Source organism: Chinchilla lanigera, unplaced genomic scaffold, assembly GCF_000276665.1.
Source record: "Chinchilla lanigera isolate Chin_1 unplaced genomic scaffold, ChiLan1.0 scaffold00025, whole genome shotgun sequence".
Classification (NCBI taxonomy): Eukaryota; Metazoa; Chordata; class Mammalia; order Rodentia; family Chinchillidae; genus Chinchilla; species Chinchilla lanigera.
The window spans coordinates 23,467,338-23,494,645 of NW_004955426.1; the positions used below are offsets into that span (position 1 = coordinate 23,467,338).

The following is a 27,308-nucleotide window of genomic DNA, read 5'->3' on the forward strand; positions in this document are numbered from 1 at the left end:
ATACTTAATGAGGACAATTAAGTATACTGAATGAGGACGATATTAAGTATACTTTTTAGTTTATTTGGGGCCATTTGTGACTACAGTGGGAGGTCATGGGGAAATAACACACACAGTAAGTGTAAAGGCCAGTGTACCTGAAATAAATCTATTTCTTAGAGACATTTTTTCTTTTAACCATATTCAGTCTCCAGAATTGGTAATTTTGCCTGTGGTATCCTCTTTTGCCACTACATGGCCAGAGGTTAACCTGGTGGTGGGGAACCTGTGGCATGAGTGCCACACTGGGCCGTGTCTCGTTACACATTCTACAAGGTCTGCCGTCACCAATTCAGGCCAGTTGATAAAAGATATTACGTTCTTTCCCCAAAGTCACCACTTCCATATCATCATCATTTACATATTTTTTCTCAAAAATTCAGAGCTGTTCTTTATAAAGTATTTCCATTTTCCTTCCATATCATTATTTACAGACTTTTTCTCAAAAATTCAGAGCTGTTCTTTATAAAGTATTTCCATTTTCCAAACTCTTTACAAATATGACTTCAGATACCAAAACTGTAAAGAGTTTTTATTAAATTAGGAAGAATGTTTAAGAAAGTACAGTGTAACTATTTTAAATATTTAGAATAGTCACTCTGTTACTGAACACCCTGTACGAAAGCCCACTTTTGCTCCGAATCACATGTATCAGCATCAGCAATATGATTTAAAGTCAAGGCCATAAGACCACAGATAGTTTTAAATTTTTAAATAAAATACCATCATCACAAATTTAAGAATTTTAAGTAAATTTTATTAACAATGTATCCCTTTGATAAGATTATGCTTCAGGAGGCTTTTAATGCCCTTGACAAACTGTACACATTATACAAAAACAAGAAAACCACAACAAAAAAAATCAAGGTGAGCAAAACCATTTTGAGACAAATCTTATTTAAATTATACACAACTCAATGAAATATTCTTACAGAAAATATATAAATACTTTTTCTTTCTATGTTACAGTTATACAATATAAATCCAATTTCAATGTGTTCAGTGACCTACAAACACCAGAACCTCCAAATATGTAGCAGCGTATTACTAAATTTAAAAAAAAAAAAAAGAAAATCATGTGGTTAGAGAGCATAAAGTCTTGAGATTTTTTCACAACCCCTTACCACTCTTCAAAACTAATTACATCATCTTTTTTTATAATGCATCTTTAGGGTTTCTGACAGGTCAGTAATGGAACATTTTCCAACAATCATCTATAAAATGTTTTTCACTCCCCTCTCCACCCTAAGACTTTGCATTTTGTGCTAAATCAACCTAGTTAAGTGGCAAAAGTGTAAAATATGCTTACTTTTGGCATAAATTGTATTTTTCAAATTATTTTATAAAGAATGTCAAACAAAATGTGCAATTTTTGCATGCTGTGGCGTAGTTACCACCTACATTACAAAAATACTCCAAAGAGGGGAAAAATCCACATTCTGTTCAGTCTTAAATATATAAACGTTCTATGAATGAAAACTACCCTGGGAACCTGGAAATAAAAAGGGAAGGGGAGTGTGGAGTGGGAGTGGGAGAGGGAGTGGGAGGGAGGGAGGGAGGGAGTAAGGAATGTTCCTAGAAAGAGTCTTACCTATCTCAGTGTTTCTTGATAAGCTCTGCCATTAATCTCACTGGTATGCTTTTTAATGAAACTCTCACTCAGTAACACTCTTGAAATTAAAGATGATAATAATATACATATTTTGTAAATACAAAGAAAGGGAGATCTTTCCCAATTTACATTCTGGAAAATCTGCAATGTTCATTCATTCCGAACAGTCTTTTCACAAATCTCTCAACTAATTCTACCTTTACTTTTTTCATATGTTTTAATGAATTATGAATTTGAGACGAAACTGGAAGCATAGGATTAAAGGGGGGAAAATCCTTACTTCCAAAGAACATTTCCCAAAGTGGCTTAAAAGTTCATCTCACAAAATTAGCACCTCATTCCTACCTTGCAAAAATAAGTGAAGTTATAATTTCAGTAACATACAATTTGGTTTTTATTGCTTAATGATCTGTGTGCTTTAATAAGGGGATAAAAGGCATCCTCTGAATGGAATGAAATAAAATTTTATATAAATAGCAGTAGACAAATCTAAATAAGCACTGACGTCTTACTGTTGAACATTTTGCCATTGTAACATATCCTGAAAAATTCAGCTTTAATTATTTCAAGCTCTAGACCAAAGAGCTGAAAACCCATAGAGCTACCATTTCTACAGGACTTGAACACTTTATAGTAATGTACATACTTCCAAAAAGCCTCTTTCCATGTCACTGCCTTACAGAATGTCCTTATGTTACTGATCTTCAGTAGAAAAAACTAGGGAGCACACACTCCCTCCCTCCAATACACCTAAGCACAAACAAGAAATAAAAGTATAAGAAACTTTAGAGCATATTTAATAATGAATAATAAATTTCTAATTTCCTTACTTAACCGGTATTTACTTAGTACGCGAAGCTGACATTCGTTCTTAAAAAAATTGTTAGAAATGACAATTTAAAGTTAGAAATTCACAGTTTACAGCCAGCATAACCGATCAAATTCCTCCAAATTATTCAATAATTACCAATAGTACAAATTTATATGGACTAAGATTAATTCTAAAATCCTGAAAAACTATAATTTGATATTATTTTGGTGTTCTATATTCTTGGTAGTATCTATTACTTGTAAGTTATTTTTCTCAATTATTTCTATTACCACTGACACCATTCCTAACCTTTTCTGTATAATTTAACATTTTAAAAGACCTAGGTTAATGACTTGGCACTGCATGTATTTTTCGTAAGTCTACTTTATACAAACAAGTTCTCAAAGATAACATATTAGACCTGTCAGTGAAACCATAAATAAACCAAATAGCACTATAAATTTAACTGTAGACATTGTTTTCATAGCATACTAAAAATCACAAAGCTCTGAGTGTCTTCCCTAAGTAAGTGCTATAAGTAGGTATTATGACATACACATACATGTCTTCCAAATTAACAGTAAAAACAAAAAACCTGTTCAGGCTAATAGTAACAGACTTAATTTCAGGATGGGAAACTTAGGTGGGGTACAGGGATGAAGATCACTGTGAACATGTATGTGACAAAAAGATAATTTGTTAATTTTTGAGGGATTAAACCACAGATTTTATACTATATGTTAACTGAGGTAGTGTTTAAAATGAATGTCTAAAATATGTCAATCCCATTATGAGTAAGATTACTACATTACTTCCTTTGAAGTTTTTAACCACTATTTGGTCTAGTATTTCTGACATTTGGTTCTCTGGAAAGGCAGTTTTAATTATCCAAGACCAAAGACCAAGGTGACAGGCAATGTTCTCAGAAGCATTGTTAACATTTAAATGAATTCTTGGGTTCAGTGATAAATATTAAAAAATTATTTGTTCTACCTTCATTGAATCTTAAGAGAGAAAATCTGAAGACCCCTTTTTAACATAAGCAGCAGCTTACAGCCCTTATCTGCTTTGTTGCAATGTAAGTTGCTACACAGTGCACGTAAGAACAAGTCACTGAAGTGCAGTCAAAGAGGTGGTAGGACGTGAGATGAAAGGCTTCATCCCAAATGGGAACTTTCAGTGCCAGTTACAAAAACAAAAACAAAACAAAAAACAAACATAACTCTGTAAGTTATGTTTTCTAGTTCACAGGGTTCTTCACAGAGATTTCAAAGAACAAGCCCATTAAAAAAAGGATCTTGCAACATGGAAAAATATAACATGAACCAATGGTCTATGACTGCCAAAGCTGATGTGTAATTATAGAAACGGTCTACACAAATGAATTTAAAAAGGGTCCTGATCAGTCCAGCTGGATTTTTTTCTATTTCCATTTATATATAGATTTCCAAAAAGATAACCCTTTGATTTACAGGCATTCTAATGATGATGGCCATGCTATTTTTATATACAAATTTGCATATATGTTTGATTCCTGTCAGGATTTCCAAATATCTTTATACACACACACAAATGAGACAAACAAAATCTTGCCCTCATCAACTTAACGTCACAAATGTGATAAAGGCAGTTATTGTATTCTTAAATTCACCTATCACCGCATTCATTTAGTTTGTGCAAAACAAGAACACTGACACAAAAATTAAATTACTGCCTTAAAATGTAGTATGTAAGGCTTTTCACTACAATTTCTAATCTTAATACCAAGTTTCATCGGTGATTTTTTAAAAAGTAATATGGCTCTTCTTTTCCTATGGAATGTGTAAATTTCAGGAAAACTTTTCTTTTCCTCAGGAGATCCAAACTATTATTTAATGCTTTCCTTTGCTTTGGGTGTGAAATAATAGTGCTTGTTCATGTTCCTGTTTAAACAATGATGACATGAGAAGCTGATGAATATGGAAGTCCACTAGAAATATTATAAATGGGAAACTACAAAAATGGCAAGTATTTTTAATTGAACTATTAAATGATTTCAGTTCAATCAGGAACTGTAGTGAAAAACCTTAACTAGTTCAAACAGCCTATAAGAACACGTTGCAACAAAAGTGAAAGGATGGAAAACAAGTAAGAATCTTTATGAGACTAATAAAAATAATTTATAAGTTCTGGGTTACTGAGGCTCTTCTTTTGCTTTGAGGTTACCCATTTCTGAAGTAGTGTTACAAACATTAAGAAAACATGGAAGGGTCAAAGTTCCTCTCTAATACCAGCAGTTATAGTACACCCCACGGTGGTAACAGGGTGCAGCCTAAGAGACACTGATTCTTGGTTTCCATGAACTAGTTAACAAGGCATTTATTGACCCTAAAAAAAATAAAGTAACTGTGTGAAGGGTGCTTCTGCATATACTATTATTGTTCCACTGTTATTATGCTTTTAAAATGAAAAAATAGAAAACCTATGCAGGTATTCAGTGCTTGGCTCTTGCATTCGATGGTAAATGAAACTCTTGAAATTGTGGTGATGAAACAGGAACCCTTCAAAGGGTTCAACGAGGAGAGAAGGAAGTTGTTTTGGTTAGGAAAGTCAGCAGTTCCAACTGTTCATGTACCAATAATTGCTGGAACAGTATACAGAAGATACTCCTGTCTTTGCTGCCCAGTCAGTCAGTATTTTCTGAGGCTTTTAGAAAATCCACATATATAGATATGATGTATATCCATATACATCATAAATATGAGGTCAGGATTCAGCAGATGAATCAACGACGGGTTGCTTTGGTGGAACTGCCAACACAGCCTCTGCTTCTTCATGCATCTAGGAAGAAAATGGTAAATCTTTAACGACTTACAAATACAGCAAATAATATACACACAATCCTTCCTTTACCTTATTTCAAACTACTCTTGAAAGACGAATTTTACATATAACAAACCTTACGTACTTGTAAAAACTGTACATCTTGAAATAATTCTTGTATGAACCTCCGACACGGAAGTCTAAATGTGCAGTGTGACAGCAAATGAGAAACCTCAGAATAAAGGCATATGTCATCAAACGTTTGAGGGTACTTCTCCTTAATTCTAAAATGAAAGAAAAGACTAGCATGTAATAAAAACTGCAATCATGTTCTATGTATTTTTTTTCTCCAAACTATCACCTACTTTTAGAATAGTTTTTTTCTTTGGTACTGATTAGATGGTATATTTGGGGTGATGCTTAAGAATATATGCTGTATTCCTAGCTCACATCAGAATGAGATATCCTGAGTTTTAGGTATTTTTTAAAGACTACCAAAACTCGAATGCTTCAAAGTTAGAAATACTCTCTTCCATTAGCATCAGAAATGGCAAAATTTATCAGAGAAGGAGAACTCAAACATCTTTGGAAAGTTTTTTAACAGAAATTTTGTTGTTGTTAGATTGAAGTTAATACTTTGACTACCTATCTTGACACTTCAAATTGGCTTTTAGCTAAAACAGCACCTCAGAACGTGAGATATACACAGGCAAAGGTCCACTCCTACTGCTCTCAGCCTAGAGGTCTGCAGTGGGATCCTGCTCCCTGCATGATTTTTTAAAAGGTCCTAAAGAGACACTGAGCTGTTTCTTTTGGGAACCAACTACATCACAGTGCAACAATATTTAGGGAAAAAAAGATCCTTAGAGTCTATTTGAATTTCTTTTCATGCTGCTGTGATTAAAAATAATAATAATAAAAACTCTGCCACTTTCAATTAAGAGAAAAAAGGAAAAAAACAAAGGAAAATTAAATCAAGAAATAATCACTTGTTTTAAGGAAGTCTACATTTCTTAAGCTCTTTTGTTTTAGGACCTCCTTACCTTTTAAAAATTTCTGAGGACCACTTTTAAAAAGCTTTTTTTTTTTTTTGGTGCAGGGACTACAGCTACCAATAATTACCATATCAGAAAGTGAAGTTGAAAAATTTCAAAATATTCATTAGTTCATTTAAAAAATAAACATTTATATGTTAAGTATATAGTTTAATTTCAAAAGACTAAATGTTTTCAAAACTAAGGAAGACTGAAAAGTGGCATTGTTTTGGGGAGTTTTGTATTTTTGCACTCTCTTGTAACGTCTGGCTTAAAAAAGGTTGATTCTCAAACTTGCTTTGCATTCAACCTGCTGCCATATGTGATTTAGATGGACACATATATAAGAAAAATCCAGCCTCACACAGATACACAAAGTAGTTTAGAACTACTGATGTTTATCTAACTTTTGAAGTATTTCAAGTATCTTTTCTCATCTTAAAAAGCAAAACAATACTCATGCACAGAATTTACTCACGTTAAAAGTCCTGTTTCATGACATTTAGTTGAAACTGAACTACTCAAATTAATGACTAATCTTAGAACTTCTTTGCGAAGGAGTATACGGCACATTGGTGTATCATCTGGAATTGTTTTAACACCTGAAACGAAGATTCCAGTGTGAAGTTATTTTACTTTACAACAATGTAAAATGATTGTAAGTCATGACTTGTTTTTAAAACTTTACCTAAACATCTAAAACTACAATCAGCTACACATGATCTGCCAATCATTTGAGACCAAAACTCTAATAAAAGCAAACTCAGGGTGTATGTGAGTGGCACATACAGGTTCAATATTTAAGTCTGCTACACTGCTTCATTAAAACTAACTTGCCATAATTTTGAGACAATTTTACAGTACCCATGAAAAGCAAAGCCAAGTAACCATAACTTTATTAATAATTCTTGGAACTGAATCCCAAAACTCACCTAGTAACAATTCTGTGCTTTTGGTGCTGCTAGCTGAGCCTTCTTGAGATACCCCATCACTGCATCCAGAAATCCCTGAAAACTTAGAGGGAACCACTTCTAAGGGATGGTGAATAGTCTGTTCACACCAGTCGGAATACGTTATATCTTGAAGGTCTGGGGGGAAATATGCCAGTGTTAATTTCTGTGCTATACTGCATTCTCTAAAATAAATGACTCTCTGTAATTTATTTTTAGTTTTCAGTAAGTGCGCCCTATGATAAAGATTTTTAAAGGAAATTTAGACTGCACAGATAGCAACTGCTTTGAGAGCAATCTGTAGAAGTCTACAGACATTTATAAGTAAGATTCACATTTACTATACTACTCAGGCACTACTAAATTAACTGTATGTGGAGTTTTGAAGTCAACCAAACATCTTAACACTGTTTTCATTTAAAATGTGCCAGGTACCTATACTGTATATTAGAATATATGGAAATTAGGAAATCTTTTAATTATCCTTTTAGGTAGTAACAGCGAGAAGCCTGTAAATGCTGAAAATTAGTTAAAACTTTCTTCTTACAGAAGAAAACTGACTCAGAGAGAGAAGGTACATGCTCAGCTAAAAGGTAAGAACTTCTGAGAGCTTGTCCAGTTCCCTTTCCTCCACAATACTGTATTTTGTTAGAGGAGAGGGAAAGGGCTACTACCGCTCCTTATCCTGGGTTCCCATAAAATAGACTTATCACTGTCTCATCTTACCTCCAAGCACTCCCTAAGATTACGATTTACATAATATCTAAGGAAAATGCTTCAGTTGTTTGGGGAAGAAAGATCTCTAAATTTAGTATTGTTTTAAAAATTGGGTTATGAAGGAAAATATGTGTATGCCATGCAAGTAACAGTGAAACATGCTACAAAAATTATACATTGATTTAAAAATAAAAACTATTGGGAAAAAATGTAAGAATTAAAGATGTACTTAAACATAGCTTTTTCATGTAGTATTCCTCAGTAACAATGAATCACTGACAAGAGATAAATACATTTACTTAGATTCACTGATGAGCAATCAAGGGAGTAATAAAAGTTTTACTTTGCTCACCTGACGTGTTTCTAAACTTGCTGGAATAGCATTCTGTCTGATCTCACTTTCAGAAAATTAATTTTTTGAGGTAAGCAAGGTTTAAAAAGACGTGTTTCTAAACTTGCTGGGATAGTATTCTGTCTGATCTCATTTTCAGAAAATTAATTTTTTGAGGTAAGCAAGGTTTAAAAATTCATTTGTAATTCATTCACTTCATTCCTTGAAAGATGTGAAGTAGCATCTTATGTGTAATAAAAGAAGGTTCTCACTATACACAGTATTTTTAGTGCTCCATTCCATGAATAACACTTCAAGTGAAATAATTACATGTGTTAAATGGAAACTTCAGAGAAAAAGTGGACAGCGCATTATTTCTAAACTATTAGGACAAAGAAAACTAAACTTTGGAACTGTGGAAAGGAACACAGATGGAAGGCGAGACTGGGTACACTAGAGTGGGGATATTTACCTTCATGGATTGTATTTTATAGAACCTTAGATACACTTTTACTCAAAATGTTTTATTTCACATTATTTTTAATTTGGATAAAACATTTTGTGCATAAACGGAGTGGATTCATCTAAAAGGCTGATGTTTAGCTTCTTAGTTAGAGCCACGTGTGTTTACTGTTTCCTTTCTCCTTAATTAATACTTTAGAGCTTAGTTTTCTCTTTTAATTAAAAATAAAGAAAGCAGCACATCCCGAACAAAACACACTGGCTGCTTTGTTTACTCCAAGTAGCTCAGCATAAAGCTGGCTACAGCTAAATGCCATCATCTGTGGGAAAAGATAAACAACTGTAAGCAAAACAAAATAAAATTAAACAAATATACAACAGGAAAATATATCTTAAATTAATTGTTTTCTACCAGGAATTTGTTAAGTCACAAAATAATTTATGGGAAATGCTGAGAATTATTTCTGGGAAAAATTAAGGAGTTTTTGTAAGAAGCTCCATCTTGATATTTTATGACCACCTAATAGTCAATTGTATTAGGCAGCAGATGATATGAAAGAAAGCAAGATTTCTTTTGGAGTACAGTAATATCACCATAACTGAACTATCAAAATTTAGGAGAGAATATTCTTTCTTTTTTTTTTTTTTTTTTTTGTTTTGTTTTTCTCCGGTACCAGGAACCGAACTCACGACCTTGCACTTGCCAGGCAAGCGCTTTTGCCGCTGAGCTAAATCCCCAGCCCCGAGAGAATATTATTTCTAATATGAACAATTTACTGTGTGAGTTACTGACTGCCAGTCTCACGTTACAAACACCAAAGTAGCACCAAAAGGTGTCACTCTCATCTTAAGTCCTCCCACATTTCCCAGCAAAAACAAAACCTAAAGCTCAATGAGATGAGGTAGACTGCTCAAAATGGAAAAAAAAAAAAAAAAAAAAGAAAAGAAATAACGAGGTGGAATAACTTGGCTTTGAACCTAAGGCTCCTTGATGTCAAAGGATAAAATCCTGTTATTTCCAACAACAATAACTGTACATATTTCTGGGATAACATGATGTTTCAGTGTATATATACTGTAATGTTCATATCGGGGGAAACATCTCCTTAATGTCTCCTTAAGCAATTACCCTATCGGGAAACATCTCCTTAATGTCTCCTTAAGCAACTATCAGTTCTCTGTGGGAAAAACATCCAAAAGCCTTTCTTCCAGCCTTCTGAAAATACGCAGTATATTACTGTCTTAGTTACTCCACTGTTCAATAGAACACCAGACCTACTTCACCTAACTATAAACAAGTACCCACTGATCAACCTTTACTGATCCCTTTCCTCCTCTCTTCTCATCCCAGCCTTTGGTTATCACTATTTTACTCTCCATTTCTCTAAGAGCAACTGTTGTGGATCCCACAGGAGTGACAACATACAGTATTTGTCTTTCTGTACGTGGCTTATTTCACTCAATGATCTCTAGTCTATTCATGTTGTCGCAAATAACAGGATTTTATTCTTTTTATGGCTGAAGTGTATTTCACCGTGTTTAAGTACCATATTTTCCTTATAAAACCACCTACATGGTTAGATTGATTCTAATTCTTGGCTACTGTGAATAATGCTGCAATCCACATCGAGTTTAGATGTCTCTTCAATGTGTTGATTCTATTTCCATATACCAAATAATGGTATGGCTAGATCATGTTGATAGTTCTATTTTAACTTTTTGAGAAATCGCCACAGTATTCCATAATGGCTGTACTGCTTAATTTACATTCCCACTTACTGTGTAAGGTGGTTCCCTTTTCTCCACATTCTTGGTAGTATTTGTTATCCCTTCTTATTTTGATAATGGTCATTCTAACCAGTGAGAGGTGACAGTTTACTGTCTTGGTTTGCAGTTGGCAGTTCTATATCTTCATTTAGGAAATGCTTATTTAAATCTTTGTCCATGGGGCTGGGGATTTAGCTCAGCGGCAAAAGCGCCTGCCTGGCAAGCGCAAGGTCGTGAGTTCGGTTCCCGGTACCGGAGAAAAACCAAAAAAAAAAAAAAAAAAATCTTTGTCCACTTCAATGCCTGGAAGAATTTTTCTGTTTTCTTCTGTAGTTTCAGATCTTATATTCTGAATTGATTTTTATAACTAGTGAGGGATAGGGTCAGTTTCATTCTTCTGAATATGCATATCCACCTTTATTAGACTTTACTGAAGAGACTGTCTTTTCTGTATGTCCTTGGGGCCCCTATCAAAGAACAAATGTTATATATATGTATGGCTTTTACTTTTAGGTTATTTATTCTGTTCCAAAGGTCTGTTTTTATATCAGTATCACTTCTATTTTTATTATAACTTTGTAGTAAATTTTGAAATCAGGAAATTTTGTTTCTTCTTGCTTTATTCTTTCTGTTCAAGATAAACTTGTTACATAGGGTTTTTCTTGTGTTTCCATATGAATTTTAAGATTTTTTTCCTAGTTCTGTACAGAATGTCAAAGCTGTTTTGGAAGAAACCACACTGATTGTTGATCACTCTGGGTAATAAGGACATTTTTACAATATTGCCTCTTCCAATACAAATATGGAATGCTTTTCTGTGTGAACTCTCTTATTAATGTTTATAATTTTGACTATAGAGGTATTTCACTTCTAAGATTAAACTTATTAGTGGCATCTGTTGTTATTTTGGTAAATCTTGTAAGTGAGGTTGCTTTCTTAATTTCTTTTTTTAAAAAAATCACTACTGGTGGACAGAAGCACTACTGATTTTTATACGTTGACTTTATATCATGTACCTCTGCTGAATTTGTGTATTAGTTTGAACAGCTTTTTATACATGTAAGATCTGTAAACAGTGACACTCTGACTTCTTTTTCAATGTGAATGCCCTTTAGATTTTCTTATTGCCTGACTGCTCCGGCTAGGACTGAGCTTTATCATGTATTTGTAAGTACCACCACCAGATAAGAAATTGTAAAGCATGAAATCTGTTCAGGACCTGACATCCCATTAAAATAATCACTATACAAAAGGGTTATTTTTTAGTTATCTGTCACAGATAATAAAGATGTCTTTTTTCTCCCATAAAATCCTTATTATGACATACTGCAGTACTTCTCAAACTTTGGTGTGCATATGAACAAGCTGACAACCTTGTGAAAATGCAGATTCTGTTTAAGTATGAGGAGAAGCTTTAGATTCTGCATTTCTTTTTTTTTTTGTCTTTTTGAGACAGGGTCTTGCTGTGCAGTTCAGGCTGGCCTTGAGCTCATTTTGTAGCCCAGGCTGGCCTTGAACTCACAACGATTCTCCTGCCTCAGCCTCCCGAGTGCTGGGATTACAGGCGTGCACCACCACACCCGGCTAAATTCTGCATTTCTAATACACTCTCAAACTGGCAATGATATTGCTGGTCCATTGTGTATACTTTTTTTTTTTTTTTTAAACTAGGATTGGTCTACCTATTTTCCTATACTTATCCTGTACTCCTTTCCCTTTGCTTTTTGAGCTCTATTCACACACATGCATTTGTCTCAACTCTGCCTGCTACCTTCCATCAGAGAACATTTGTTCGTGTTGTTTCCTCTGTCTAAAGTGTTCTTTATTCCAGTTTTAGCTCCTGTTCATTCTTTAGATCACAGCTCAGTAGTAACTTTTCAGAAATCTTTTCCTTCACCAATTTGGTTATATTCTTTGTCTAGTACCATGTACTTAATGGTACTTGTTAAGATCTAGCATTATATCTGCATCATCCATCCATCCATCCATTTCTTTCCTCATTGGACAACACTCAAAGAATACAGAATTGTTGTCTTCTTGGTGACTTTTTTCCCCTACACAATTTTTTTCCTAAGGTCTAGTTCAACATCTTGGCCTTTGACAGTTGTATAAATTATTATGTTGGTACACAAATTAACTTCCTTCCCCCTCACACCACCAAAAGGGTATCAGTAGGTAAACTGCAACAATTTTCTAGTTATTCTTACCCAGCTGTTCTTCAATTAATACCTTCCACTCCTAGAAAAAGTGGGGAAAACAGGTAAGAGTTCTAATGTTTGTGTCAAGACAAGGGCCTCTCTGATTGTAGTAAACCTTTTATCTGTCTCACTACAAGCCTGATCATTTTCTTGCTACAGATAACAAATGGATTAGAACTACGTAGGTCTGTCTTATGACTGGGTAATTAAGGGGTTGGTCCCTCTGCTTGGTTATTAACTAAGTAAAAAAAAAAAAAAGAAAAAAAAAACTACAGCAAGCTCCATTGTAAGCATTTTATATGTACATATAAAGGAGTAGATAAAAAAACTCGCTGGGTGTGGTGGCACAGGCCTGCAATCCCAGCACTTGGGAGCTGAGGCAAGAGGATCTTTGCAAGTTCAAGGCCAGCCTGGGCTACAAAGTGAGCTCAAGGCCTGCCTGAACTGCACAGTGAGACCCTATCTCAAAAGACAAAAACAAAACAAAAAAACCACCAAACTCACTGGAATGAAATCATATATATTACAGCCAAATGATTTAAAACAGTTGTTTTTTACTATGTGCAATTCATCTAACAAATACTTCATCAAATCATAGATAATAACTATAAATAAGTACTAACAGAAAATAATTATATGCAAAAATGCATGTCAGTGCCCTAGACAGGGCTATTCATGGTATGACGGGCCTAGTCCATTATCTGTCAACCCATGAAACCATTAGATGAACATTACAGTGCAACTTTATCGTATCTGTAACTTATTACTGTGCTGCAATCCATCAACTGGGAAGCACTGAATTATCAAAGAGATAATTAAAAAGTGAAGCAGAGAATTATGGTCATCACTACGTTTTACTGAGGGTGGCTACATGATTAACACTAAACATTCGTACTAATTTGAAACTACTAATATACGGTGGTACCTCAGTTCACAAACTTAATTTGATTTACAACATTGGGGAAGACAGTCGTGACTGTGTTTGTCACCCAAAGTGGAGTCTGTGAACATGAGCAAAATTTCTGTCAAAACACTTTTGTTTGAGAACTGAACTGTTTGTGAAAAGAAATATTCATAAACCAAGGTATTACTTTATGTTGATTCATATTTGAAAAATAAACCCACTCTGGTTCCACTTTACTTACTCCCTAAATACAGACTGTAAAAACTAGCACAAAGTTAGGGGTTAGAAATATCAAAATGAAAAATGGCAGACCGGGTCCTAAAGGAATTACTGAGTGGAAGAGAAAAGAATAACCAAATAATAACAGCTATGGTTATCGGAAGAGGTGTATGTACAAAGGGCAATAAGAGCAAAGAAGGAGGATTGACAACATCTGATTCAGTCAGAAAACACTGCAGACAAGATACTTTTGACAAGGTGAAGTGGACCTGCCAGACTGACCATGTACATCTGTGTGTAAACATCTATTTTTGCAGGGAAGGCGAGGGGTAAAGAGAGAACAGCAGGAAAAACACGTTTTTCATGCCTTGAAGTTGTTTGAAACTTCAGGTCATTCAGCCATACTATGAGAGGAGAATGATGAAAAATAACACTACTACAAAGATCACAAAGAGTCTTGTATGCTGGGCATGAACAGCCAGGATGCAATAAACAGATTAATCCTAGGCAACAGCTTGGAAAAGGAATTGGAGGCCAATAAAACTGGAGGATGAAACACTAATGAGTCAACAGGGAGATGCTTAGTGATATGAAACAAGTCTGAACCGGTGACAATGGAGTAAAAGGGAGTGACTGACAAGGCATGTGGATGAATTTTCACTAGAACAGAATCCAATTTAGATGGATTAATCTTAAAGAACACAGTCACTCACCTGAATGACTACATATTGCACTTAGTTGGTTACTGGGCTGGAAACCCAGAATTTCAACACAAACACAATAAAGGCAGTTATCATCTGTATGCTCCTGTAGTCCAGTGTCTTCTGTACTTTCTAAAAATAGAGAAGCATCTGAATGGACTGAATTCATTATTTCAGTAAGACTCATCTGCTGTCGTAGCAAGTGAAAAGAGTTTTTAACAAGACCTCCAGATGCAGATGGGAGACCTGTGCATAAATAAATATAAAATATATTCCAATAAATATTGTATAAATGATACCTTTTTCAAGGTACATTGAACAGTAAAATTTTAAAGGGAATCTAGGGACAAAAACTAGAACATTTTTTATGACTCAACACCTAAGTTAAGGAAAAAATAATTTGCTTTAAATTATGAAAACAGCTGAAGCCTACAAGTATTTTACATTACTTTTATATAATTTTAGATATAAAATTTAAAAATGAAATTATAATTAATATATTATTTCAATTATCCTCTATATTGTCTTAAAGTAGCAGGGTGTGACAGTGCATGCCTGTAACCCTAGCGCTTGGGAGGCTGAGGCAAGAGGATCACTCAGTTAAAGACCAGCCTGGACTACATAGTAAATTCAACACCAATCAGAACTAGAGAGACTGTCTCAAAAAATTTCTGCCTGGGGCTGGGGATTTAGCTCAGAGGTACAGCACCTGCCTGGCAAGCGCAAGGTCGTGAGTTCGATCCTTGGTACCGGAAAACAACAACAACAACAAAAAAAATTTCTGCTTAAAGAAAAGTAATAATTCTAAGTATAAAGAGGTAGTTGATTAAAAAAATTCAGATTATGAAGCTGTAAAACTTACAGCTTACATATGCATGTAATCATTAGAATAGCTCCTCACAAAGACCATGTAATTTATAAGGACATTTTTGTACCTTTCGTGGTCCTTCAACCAACAGCTGTCTCATGGATATGAGGTTAAGTGCAATAAATTTTTCAGGGACTATTTTTTAAAAACGGAAACCATGAATCTGATTTTTCTTTTCTTGAAAGGCTGAGTACTTAGCTGAAAAACACTTTAAATCCTTAAAAGAAATGGAGGTGAAAACTACAATGAATTAAGCTGTGTGCTGTAAACATGTACTAATAAAACTTTTAAAACTTGAAAAAAAAAAAGAAATCATTGTTTAATTTTACCTTGACTCAGTTATTTTGGGTTTTCATTTTTTTATTTTTAAAATTTTTTGGGTTTTTTGAGACAGGGTTTTGCTATGCAGTTCAGGCTGGCTTTGAGCTCAGCTTGTAGCCCAGGTTGGCCTTGAACTTATAGTGAGCCTCCTGCCTCAGCCTCCTGAGTACTTGGATTACAGGTGTCACCACGCCTGGGCTTTTGAGGTAATTTTTAAGTTTACTCAAAAGTGGCTATATCTGAATTGTTAGTGCCAACCTTTTAAAAAAGAATTATTTTATTTTTAATATAAACTGGAGTCTCAGAACAAAGACTATTATTACCTCCTGTATCATGGGGAAACACTCTTGTACTTCGGTCATCATGTGGAGGTATATTTTTTGTCTGAAAATAAGGAATATCCTTTACCTGGAATAGATATAAGCCACGGTAAATCGTTTTGTAAAAAGAAGTCTACTTACTGAATATTAAGAACATAAAGTGAAATACAGCTGAATAGGATTATTATTACATATGAACCTACAATAAAAATTTTACTGAAGGTCGAATTACCAAACTTAACAAAATAACAACCCTGAAAGTTTTTTACTGTATTCTTGGTGAACTAAATATTCATGTAACTATTTTAACATTTATCTAAAGTGTCTCTAGACTGCTGAGTAAATCTGTACCCCTTACTACTATATACCATCTAGAGATCTGTAGGTGTCTCATGGGACTGGGACCACTTTATTCAAGTGGACATCACATGTGGCATGCTAGATGGGAAAAGTAGTCACATGAAACTACAAAACAAGGTAGGGAATCTACTAAATTTTTACAGAAAATATAACGATAAATAAATCAAACAGTTGAATATAGGAAGAGAAAATAATGTTCTTGAAATCTGGAGGTCCTAAATAAAAATAAGAGTGTTTGAGAAAACCAAGTTTTCATCTTAAAAATTTTAGACAAAACTGTCTCCAAAAAATTCATCTTCTCCATAGTTTGTGCCCTCTATAGATTATAATTTCTAGTAAACAGTAACAGAATATAAAAAAGTAAGAAGATTAACTCAGAAGGAAATGAAGTAATAATCATACCTGGAATATATCATTGATGTCCACAGGAAGAGCAAGACCAATATAGTCATCTGAGCCACCATATGTAGCGCTGGACACCATTGACCTAACTGAGGAGGAGCGCTGCAGAGTATTTTGATTAATGGGACTCAACAGATCTTCTTTATCTAATGACGCATAACTTAAAGCTTTCATGAACCTATAATACCACAATAAAACTTGCATTAGTTTCTTGATTTGTAATATTAACCATATTAAAAAAAACTTACATCGCCACCTTCAGTAAAATGACTAGTGCAACGCTAAACTGTGTCATCTTGTTTAATGGGAACACACAAACACTTTAAAATATTAGCTGCTATAAGTTGGTATGTACGTGGAAAAGGTCACCAGTAATACTGACTGCTACCAACAACAACTAGTATAGTCTCTCAGGTAAAGGTCAAATGGTGGGCAAAAGAAATTGACCTAGACAGAAATATAGTTTGAGAACTACCTTTGCAAACTGCATTTGCTATTACATTGCTAAGGATATATATATTAACACTATTTAATACTACATTTACAGAAAATAAGATCAATTTCTTATTCTTTATGTAGTAATTAACGCTTTCATTCTGAATGTAAAATTTATGTAATACAGAAGGTATACATAATACAGTAAAATGATATAATTTGTAAGAGACAGTCTTATATGTAGCACTGATATATCTAGTATTCCTACAATTCATTACTTATTCACGATTCTGTAACATAGCATATTATGTATACTGACATTTCTGTAAGAACATCTTTGTCATAAAAATGTTCATTCATGCAAAGGTATGCTGCAATACTTAATTGGTATTTGCTTTATATATAAAGCTCATATCTCTTTGGATATGAGAGAGAGACAGACACAGAGACAGATAGGAAGACAGACAGACAAGACAGAGACCACTAAAAAAAATGCATACACACTTCAGCAGCTCACCATACTAATAAATGTCTGGAAGCTAACAGCCACCACTTGAAGCACCTCTTATAATTGTAGAGGGCAAAGGTAACTTTTATTAATCTCTCTCATAATGTCTCAATAAATTTAGTACTAAAATATTTATATAAATGCTTTTCTTGCTATATACATTTTTGGTGGAGTTTGCATTTATATACACACTTGTATATACATAAAAATATACAAATGAAAGAATTATTTCACAAAATAAATGCTTCAATAATAGCTATTAAGATTAACAAAGCAAAAAACATTTCTAGTTTCCACCAAAACCCACTCTTAACTGAAAGTTCATAAAAGAGACAAGTAGCTTTCAAACTGCACCGGTACACTTCTCTGGCTCTATGAACCCATCACGGGCTACTGGAGTAGAGGGAAACAATTACTGGATTATTCTCCTTCCCAATTTCTATTTCAATCATGGTAGCTCCATTTTTCTCTATTATACATACTAAATTTTCATAGAAACCATTTTGTGAAAAAGAGTTTCTCCATTTAAAAGCAACTATATAAAAGTTCCAAATCACTGATCTAGTTTAGTCTCCACTAGAGGAGGAAAGTGAGGCCCAGAAATTGCGAATTCATTAACTATACTACATAAACTTGTAACCATGAGCTGTTGAAAGGTATCCCTGGCTTTGCTCTGGAACCACGACAGTACCAAAGCTGGTGAGTTCCAATTAAGTAAGACATTACATAATTTATTAAAAAGGGAGGACAAAATCTATTATCTGTTATCAGCAATTCTTCTATTTAAATAACGTAAGTATATAATTTAAAACTAAAGAAAGTCTCTTAGGAGCATTTGGCCCAGTAACAAAAACGTAGGTATGGAAATTTCTTCAACAATTACATTTAATATTGCATCTCTTTTAAAGGTAAAATCTAAATTTTCACTGTGTATAGTTTAATATGATCTAAATATAATATGGAAATTCTTACTGAGTTTTGAGGACCATTAATTCATTTTAAGTTTTTATTTGGTTCCTACTTAATTATATACTTAAACTAGAAATAATTTCACTGAAATTTTTCAGTTATTACAAAAATAATAACAAAAAGATAAAGGTCAACTTTTGGAGCCTTAAATTGACCTACCTGAAAAGGTTGTTTGTTATTGTAGGTCTTAAGCTCCTGATCCCCCCGACATACTTCTTTTTAAAATCGATCCTTGCAGAAGCGAGAAATAAATAAAAAAAGCTTGTGACTTGTGTATCCTTGCAAACATGTACGTTTATTTTCAGGGCCTAATGGAGTTTTGCTCCCCTCCCTCGCAGCTGCAAGAATCCATTTCAAATCATATCGGGTAACAAGGAGCTTATAGCCTTACTCTAGTAAACAATTACTAATGGATAGGTTCTGAGGCTTATGTAGTGTTCCTGACTAATGTTTTACATTTAAATCTGTTAAAAATAAAATCATCACTATTCATTTTTAAATATATATTTGCTCACCTGCTTGGTGTTAATCTGGACTCAAAACTGTTTGCCTTCATGGTGATGGTATCAGTAAACAGCACATCTTTTGCTGGTGATGCCAAAGCTTCAGAGTGAGACAAGGATGGATGCATTCTTTGCTGCTGTAATCTTTTCAAAGTAGCATAGCCAAAGGCATCTCTAGAACTTGTGTAACTAAAGTTACAATCTGCTAGACTTTTAATTGTAGCAATAGAAGGTGCTTTAAGGGACTGTGCTCTTCTGGGAAGTGTATGAGAAGACCCTGGAGGCACGAGGGACACTGAATTTGATTTGGAGAGAGACAGATGGTTAGACTGTGGTGTCAAATAGTGGCTTGTCTTAACAGTTTTAGTACTTACCACAGTACTCATACTTCCACAGTCTGTGTCGATAGTTGCAGCATCTACACCTACTGTCTCTCGTGAAGGACTGGAGCTCATTGAACTTATGCCACTTGTTGTAGTGTCTGTATTAAAACTTTGGCTACGTATCTTCATATGTGAACTTGTGGAACTTTCTACAACTAACCTTTCTCGGCTTGTGTTTTCTCTGTGATTCTCTGTCCCGAGACTTTTGGTGAATTTTAAGTCATTCTCTCCAATACTTGGAGTACTACCAGTGTCTTCAATGTGCTTATTCCCAACAAATGAGGTTTCTAATTGTAATGTTTTCTGTACAGTGGATATAGGTGTGAAATCATCACTATGATTAAAGTCCACACTGGGCTCTGTAAGTGTTCTGATTCGTCTGTTGCTTGTCTTGTTTTCAGATGACAGTTTTCCTCCTTTTGGATCACTGCTACTACGATGTTTTTTATTAGGCAAAGTGAGCGAATTTAAGATGCGATTCTTCACAAGTTTACTAGAAGCAAAGAAAGGAAATGAATTTTTATCCTTTATGGGTCCAGGTCGGTCAAAAAACGATGGCTCTGCATCTTCATTGATATCGAGGAAAAATGTACTAGTAGAGCTGCTGCCAAACCGGTCATCTTCTAATATGAACATACCTGTAATTGAAAGGTCACTAATTAAAGGGTATAAAAAATGAAAAATGACCTAACATTTCAGAAAAATTTAAAAAATTTTCAATAGTCATGTGGGGGGGATAACAATTTAAAAATAAAAGGTTAAACCACTGAGCTACATGAAAAGTACCTCTTTGACAACTAGAGTTTAGACTTCAATAAAATGTGAAATTATGTGGATATCCTGTTATTTCCAAAGAAAAATGATAGACACGCTACGATACAACTCACATGAAGCTTCTTTTGATTTTTTTCAAATATTTAGGCTGAAATTAAAGGGACAAAGGAGATTTAAGCATGGATGCTCATTCAGTTGGTACAGATTATTTTATATATTAGCAGAAAAAATTCATCTTACAAGAAATGAATTTCCAAATTGTAAGTAAAGTATGTAACTGGCCCTTTTTATATCTGTGGGTTGTGTCTATATGGACTCAAGTACCTGAGGATCAGAAATATTCAGGAAAAAAAGCAATTATACTAAACATATACATATTTTTGTCATTATTCTTTACATATGAATATCCTTAAACAATAGAGTATAATACTTATTTACTTGGTATCTATTTTGCATGAGGTATAAGTAATCTATAAAAATGATATAAAATACACAAGAAACTGAGTAAGTTATACAGATACAACATCCTTTTATATAAGAGATCTGACCATCTATAGATTTTGGTATCCACAAAGGGTACTGGATCCCCACAGGTTTGGAGGAATGACTGGATTTAGAGAGAACCAATTCACAACCTATTTAAAATAATGATGTTTCCATTCCATTTTGCTTTAAGAACTAAGAAATTCATCTGAATTCAGTGCCCAACTCTAATAAGTAACTCAGACCCAGTGTCTAATGACATCTATGCAGTTCAACTTTTCTGTTGGATAATTATAAACTTTTTCAAATATATTTCTAAAGAAGGCAAAGTAAAATCCTAAATGAACTTGCAAGATATTTTGTATTTCTAAATTTTTCAATTCTACGCTATGCCATTTTGCATTCATTTTCTCTAAAGTCAAGCTGCATCTTGTTATCAGAGGCATGCATTTGTTGAATAGGTATTCTATTTTTTCCTTCTTAGTGGTACACAAAAGTATCATTGCATCTTATAATTCAAGGCATCTTGAAATATACTGAAATACAGTTGAATATTGGTGAAAAATAGTTCAATAAATGTGAAATATAGCTCAATAAATGTTGTATTATCTTCTTAAAAGAATCATACCTTAAATTTTATACACTTACTTAGCAGAGGGCTTGAAATCACAAACTGCTTATATAGAACTGATTTGTGATACTCTAATCTTTGATGAATTCTACTGTTTTACTGTGTGTGTGTGTGTGTGTGTGTGTGTGTGTGTGTTGCTGGGTCTCATGCATGCTAGGCAAGCAGTTTTCCACTTAGTTTAATGGTTTAAGACTAATAATCTACATCCCCAAACCCTCCACTATTTTAAAATTTAGTACTTTGCTCAAAAATGCAGACATAAACATAGTACCTAGGGGCTGGGGATTTAGCTCAGCGGGACAATGCTGGCCTGGCAAGCACAATGTCGTGAGTTTGATTACCAGTACCAGAAAAAAAAAAAAAAAAACAAAACCATAGTACCTCTTAGCAAATATATTCTGGATCAGTAATTCCTATATCTGAAAAATGAGTAAAAAGATTAAGCAAACATAGAAAGTAGACATAAATACTTAGATTTGTCTCTTTTTGGATGACAGAAAAAGAAAGCTGGTTGTGCTGGCAAAATGTTTATTATATAGCCAATGCAGCATTTTCCAGAAGCTACTTAGGAAGCAAGGAAAAAAAACAACAACATAGAATTGTGACTAATACTCCAGAAATGCATTCTTCAAGGGTATTACTGTCAAATACCTTAGAAAAATTAGGAATGTAACAAATATATGTAAGATTTGAAAATACAAATGTTAATATTGGCTAACTTTACATAAAGTTACCATAGTACTTACTTGACGGTGCTGATTCACTTTCACTATTATGCCTAGAACTGGTTGACTCTGAGTTCAAACTTAGGGTGCTTGGGATAGATGAGAGCTCATTACAGAGTTGTTCTACATCATCTGGAACTACTGGCCACGGATGTTTGCGACTATGCCTCACAGCATCCCAGCTGTGGCATTTTAGAATATCACAGCCTTGTTTGGTTTTGGCTATGAGCCCCAGTACATATACACAGGTCCTGTACATAAATGAAGTAATGAACATTTATAATTCCATGCTGAGATTTGAGTTTTACTTAAAAGCCATTAAAAAGTTTTTGGTTTATGAAAAACTAGTTAGGAGTAAATTAGCAGCAATAAAGATCATGCAAATCTACTTAATAATTCAACAAAATAAAATACAATGTGATCTTAGCAAAAAATATGTATATAACCTTTTCTAATCTTAATCTATTTGGGCTATCTCAACAAACTATTTTGCTACTTATAGGGTAAACTTCAATATTACAATAAAAATGAAAATATTAAAGAGTTAAGATGTTTAACTTAATATATTTAAAACTCTCAATCATTAGAACAGTTGTCAATCATATAATACTTCTGCCTTATATCTATTTGTAAATAATAATATGTGGGTTAAGAAGATGTCTGGATTAAATGACATACCCTCTGATGGAAAGAACTTCACACTGTTTTGCAAGTTTTAGTATATCTGGAATCACATTTTCTTCCTGTAGTAAATTGAGACCCCAATTTGAAGAGCCAATATTTCCCTGCAAGAAAATACATATCAAATAAACTTATATAAGTAAGTTATTCAAGTGATTTCAAAAAGTACCACAAAACAAAGTTAAAACACATCTAGGAGAGGAAAAAAATCCTCAAATAAGGAATGCTACCAATACATTAATGTTCTATTTGTCTTAGCAAAAACATAAGAGCCATGAAAAGTAATTATTTAACCACATATTTCTACAACATAAAAATATTTAAATTGGTAAGAACAATTCTGGTCCTAGAATATTAATCTAAGAACAAGTTCCAAATAAAATAATTTTAATTGATTTAGTATTAAAGGAAAATGAAAAAAATCTAAAACTTGCAAAGACTTTACATAAATGTTTATTACAAACCAAGGCCCAAAGAGATGCTTTCAGTTTTTTAATTTCTTCCCATTTATCCAAATCTGGTGTACGAACATTGTGACAGAGTTCTGTAATAATATTCTGGAGAAATTAAAAATAAATCATGTAAGTAACAATACATTAAGCTTTTAATGTATTTTTATCCCATTATTAAACATATTTTAAGATTTACTTTTATTCATTTTTGTGTATTTAAAATTCTAAAGTATTTTTATGCAAAATGTCTTAGAAGGTGGCACTAATGCACAGGTTCTGAGTTCATATTCTAGAGTTATCACTAGCTGCTATGTGGTCTTAAAAGTTACTTTAGGGGCTGGGGATTTAGCTCAGCGGCGAAGCGCCTGCCTGGCAAGTGCAAGGTCGTGAGTTTGGTTCCCGGTACTGGAGAAAAACCAAAAAAAAAATTAAAAGTTACTTTAAAATTCCCATGCCCTGATTTCCTAATTGCTAAAATAGGGATACTAATACTACCTATCTCAAGAAGCTTTATACTAAAATCATAAAAAGTCATAATTATGATTTCACCATTTTGAGTTTTTTTTTGTGTAGTACTTGGTTCTTTTTTTTTTTTTTTTTTTTTGTTTTTTGGTTTTTCTCCGGTACCAGGAACCGAACTCACGACCTTGCGCTTGCCAGGCAGGCGCTTTTGCCACTGAGCTAAATTCCCAGCCCTGTGTAGTACTTGGAACTGAACTTAAAAGGCCTCACACATGCTAGGTAAGCGCTCCACCATTGAGTTGCAGCACCAGCCGTTTTTGTATTTTTATTTTGAAACAGGGTTTCACTAAATTTCCAGGCCGTCCTCAAACTTGGACCCTCCTGTCTCAGTCTCCTAAGTAATTGGGATTATATACATGTGGCGTTATACCTGGCTTGGATTTTATCATGCTATGTAGGTAAAGACAATAAGAAGCTCATTTAAATTTTTAGTGAATTTATCATCAAATGTTAACATGAAGCTATATTGCCAACAGTTTTCACAAACATAAAAACACAAAACTGTGAAATATATTTATATTAAACTTTAGACTCCTGAGATAAATACTGACAGAGTCCAAATTGCTAAAGTACTATTGTTCACACTAACAAATATTTTTACAACTATTTCTCTGAAAACAGCTAACTGCAAAACACATTCATAGCCATAAGTGTAGTGTACATGCTATACTCGAAGAACTACTACTCACCCATGACTGATACATTTATGTAGTATTACATGACAATAGGGAACTAATTACAAGCAGTAGCTTTTTAGTTCTAGTTGCATACTGAGGATAACTGAACCTGATACAGGTTCAAGTTCAATTTTTCAATGAGAGGAAGAACTTCGTTTTTTATTATCTCTTTAAAGAGATTTTGATTTCTCCAATGAACTATAAGGGAAAGACCTTCGAGTAATATTGGGTGGCCTACCCTATGCAAAAGTTAGCTATTTGAAAGGTAACATAGGGAAATGCATGCAAGCCAGTAACATTTCTCAAGATTATAAATATAAAATACCTAAGTCAATTATAAGATAAATAATTTGAAAAGCAATTATGCCGCTTTTTTTTATAGCATTTGAATGTTAAGATTTCTTAAATATCATCATGATTTTAAATAAGCAAATTGTTTTTACCTGTACTTCCAGTAAATGGCAGCCAGTTTTGTGGTGTACCAGTTGTCCATAAAGGTGTACCGGCAAGTAGACATGAGGACGCTGTAATCTAGTATAAGAAAGATGATTCAGATAGCTATTGACCCACTTAACTGCTAACTTAAAATGACTATTAATAATGTATTAAATAGATAAAATTAGATATAATTTTCCAATTTAATTAAAAATACAGAGGTAGGAAAACAAGAGATTACTCGGGAAAAATAATAGTATTATCAGGTCTTACTACTAGTAAAAGAGTAAAAACGAAAAAGTTGAGTAAGGCGAGAGTAGAGTGAACAGAATGCTACATCAATAAATGTACTTAACACGCTATGAATGCCAATGGAATTTTTCCAGCAATCAATATACAAAGATTTTTCCCATTTCATGTATGACAGTGTGAGAACTCAAAAAAACTTTAAAAAAATACTGACTTATTTTCATACTGATTTTTAAATTTCATACCTAAAGTTTATAATGAATTGCTACACTAACTGGACCATACCTTTGGTTACTCCGGCGAACATAGTTATCACCATCAATAGGTTTCCGATAAGTAGTAAGTGCTTCATTAAGTTGCTCCTCAATCAAGTCAACGTATTTTGAATTATATTCCTAGAAGGTAGTATTATTTTAACTGTATGCAATATCATAATGACTTTCACTAAATTTATGTCAGGCACATAGCAAATTTTAAAGCATAAATATGAGAAAAATGAAAAGAACATATTTAGAAATGAAAAAATTTGGGGAAATGTTAGAGTAAGGGTATTATGAATGCAAACATTCTATCATATCCTTAAGTTTTCTGCTTGTATTTCCTCCCTTTTCAGCTAATATTTTGGGGTCCAAATAAGTGAGTAAATTTTTTCATCTTACTTAAATCCTCTTTCCCATTAAAAATTTATCTTCTTAATATTAATTAAACTCTGAAGGTATGCACTGAAAATTTTAAATGGAAATTAACTGAACTCTATCATTTTAACACTTTCCAGTAAGGCATCTTTCCTAATTAAGGTCAAATGAAAAAAGATTTTTTTAAAATCTTACTAACGCCTGAAAACTTCCAGTTACATCCTTTCAACTGAGTTACTCACACTGCCATCTTAATTACTAAAATTGAAATTGCAAGGAAGAATTGCTGGAAAGTCTGTGGAAAGCAAATTGGTAGTATTTATTGGAAATTCAAATTCCAATATTTTTTTGCCTTAACAATTATACTTCTGGAAATTTATCCAATAGACATGCTTCCATAAACATGAATAATATGTATGGAAGACTATTCAATGAACGCTGTTTATAGAACTAAAAAGTTGAGTACAATCTCAATGTCCACCAAAATAGGGCTGATGATATTATGCAGACATTACAAAGCATGAGGTACATTTGAATGTATTCGTCTCAAAATCTTTCTCAGATACACTGCTTAATGAAAAATGTTAATCTGAGTTCTATCTATATTTGTAAACTGAACTGATCCATTTGCATTTTTAAATAAAGGACATATTCTTATAAATGTATATAACATCTAGCTGAATGAAAAGAAATTGTTTAACAGACATTAAGTCTAAGAAAAGACAGAATAAGCGGGTAGAGAGATACATAATTAGGCTCCTTTCTCTCTCTTTTTTTTTTTTTTGCATTAATGGGTAAATAATCCAGAGGTTGATGCATTGAGCAACACCTCCAGGCCTTTTTAATTTTTGAGACAGGGTTTCATTAAATTGCTAAGTTGCTCAGGCTAGGCTCCAATTTACAAGCTTCCTGCCTCAGCCTTCCTGAATGCTGGAATTATAAGCATGCATCACAACTCCCAGCTGAGAGACTTTTTAAAAACCATTTAGACTACTTCAATTTGATAGGTTACTTTAACACTCAACTTATACAGCCTTTAAAAGTTTTTTCTATTTTTTAAGTTTTACATTTACTTTGTAAATGAGGTTTTAGTGAAATATTATCAATACTTTTTCTCTATTTGTGCAAATCTAAATACAAAACTAATTAGGGCACATAAAATAAAATGTAATTTTCAGGATTAGCTACATCCATGTGCCAGTCCAGGTTAATCTTTGAGCCAGTGGCATTTAGGGAGAAAAAGGTGAAGTGTATGATTTATAGCTATGAAACTGATTCAGTTTCTGATAAGGATCATCTTGAAAATACTTCCCAAAATGACCCATCTGGAAAGGCAAGGAAATCCCCCACACCCCTGTCACTGAAGGTTGACCTCTTGCTATTAGTAGAATTGTTAAGTAGGCAGCCAGAGGAGCCTCATGAACTGCC

The 27,308-nt window shown here is 33.6% G+C and overlaps 1 protein-coding gene across 9 annotated transcripts in view; it reads right to left on the bottom strand.

The window, feature by feature from the left end:
- Nucleotides 1-774: 774 nt before the first annotated feature.
- Nucleotides 775-27,308, bottom strand: part of Rictor (RPTOR independent companion of MTOR, complex 2) — a 114,476-nt gene continuing 87,942 nt past the window's right edge. For 4 of the 9 annotated variants that reach the window (XM_013514942.1, XM_013514947.1, XM_013514943.1 and 1 more), the window contains 14 exons: nucleotides 25,531-25,640; nucleotides 25,005-25,092; nucleotides 23,375-23,467; nucleotides 22,908-23,014; nucleotides 22,251-22,480; nucleotides 19,246-20,254; nucleotides 18,890-18,961; nucleotides 16,819-16,996; nucleotides 16,060-16,144; nucleotides 14,560-14,793; nucleotides 7,231-7,386; nucleotides 6,777-6,900; nucleotides 5,401-5,548; nucleotides 775-5,282 (listed from right to left, as the gene is read on the bottom strand). In XM_013514942.1, the coding sequence (XP_013370396.1) occupies nucleotides 5,208-5,282; nucleotides 5,401-5,548; nucleotides 6,777-6,900; nucleotides 7,231-7,386; nucleotides 14,560-14,793; nucleotides 16,060-16,144; nucleotides 16,819-16,996; nucleotides 18,890-18,961; nucleotides 19,246-20,254; nucleotides 22,251-22,480; nucleotides 22,908-23,014; nucleotides 23,375-23,467; nucleotides 25,005-25,092; nucleotides 25,531-25,640 (2,709 nt within the window). In that variant the 3' untranslated portion in view covers nucleotides 775-5,207. The remainder of the gene's footprint in view (nucleotides 5,283-5,400; nucleotides 5,549-6,776; nucleotides 6,901-7,230; nucleotides 7,387-14,559; nucleotides 14,794-16,059; nucleotides 16,145-16,818; nucleotides 16,997-18,889; nucleotides 18,962-19,245; nucleotides 20,255-22,250; nucleotides 22,481-22,907; nucleotides 23,015-23,374; nucleotides 23,468-25,004; nucleotides 25,093-25,530; nucleotides 25,641-27,308) is intronic. The other 5 variants (XM_013514946.1, XM_005386229.2, XM_013514949.1 and 2 more) reach the window with 5 other exon arrangements.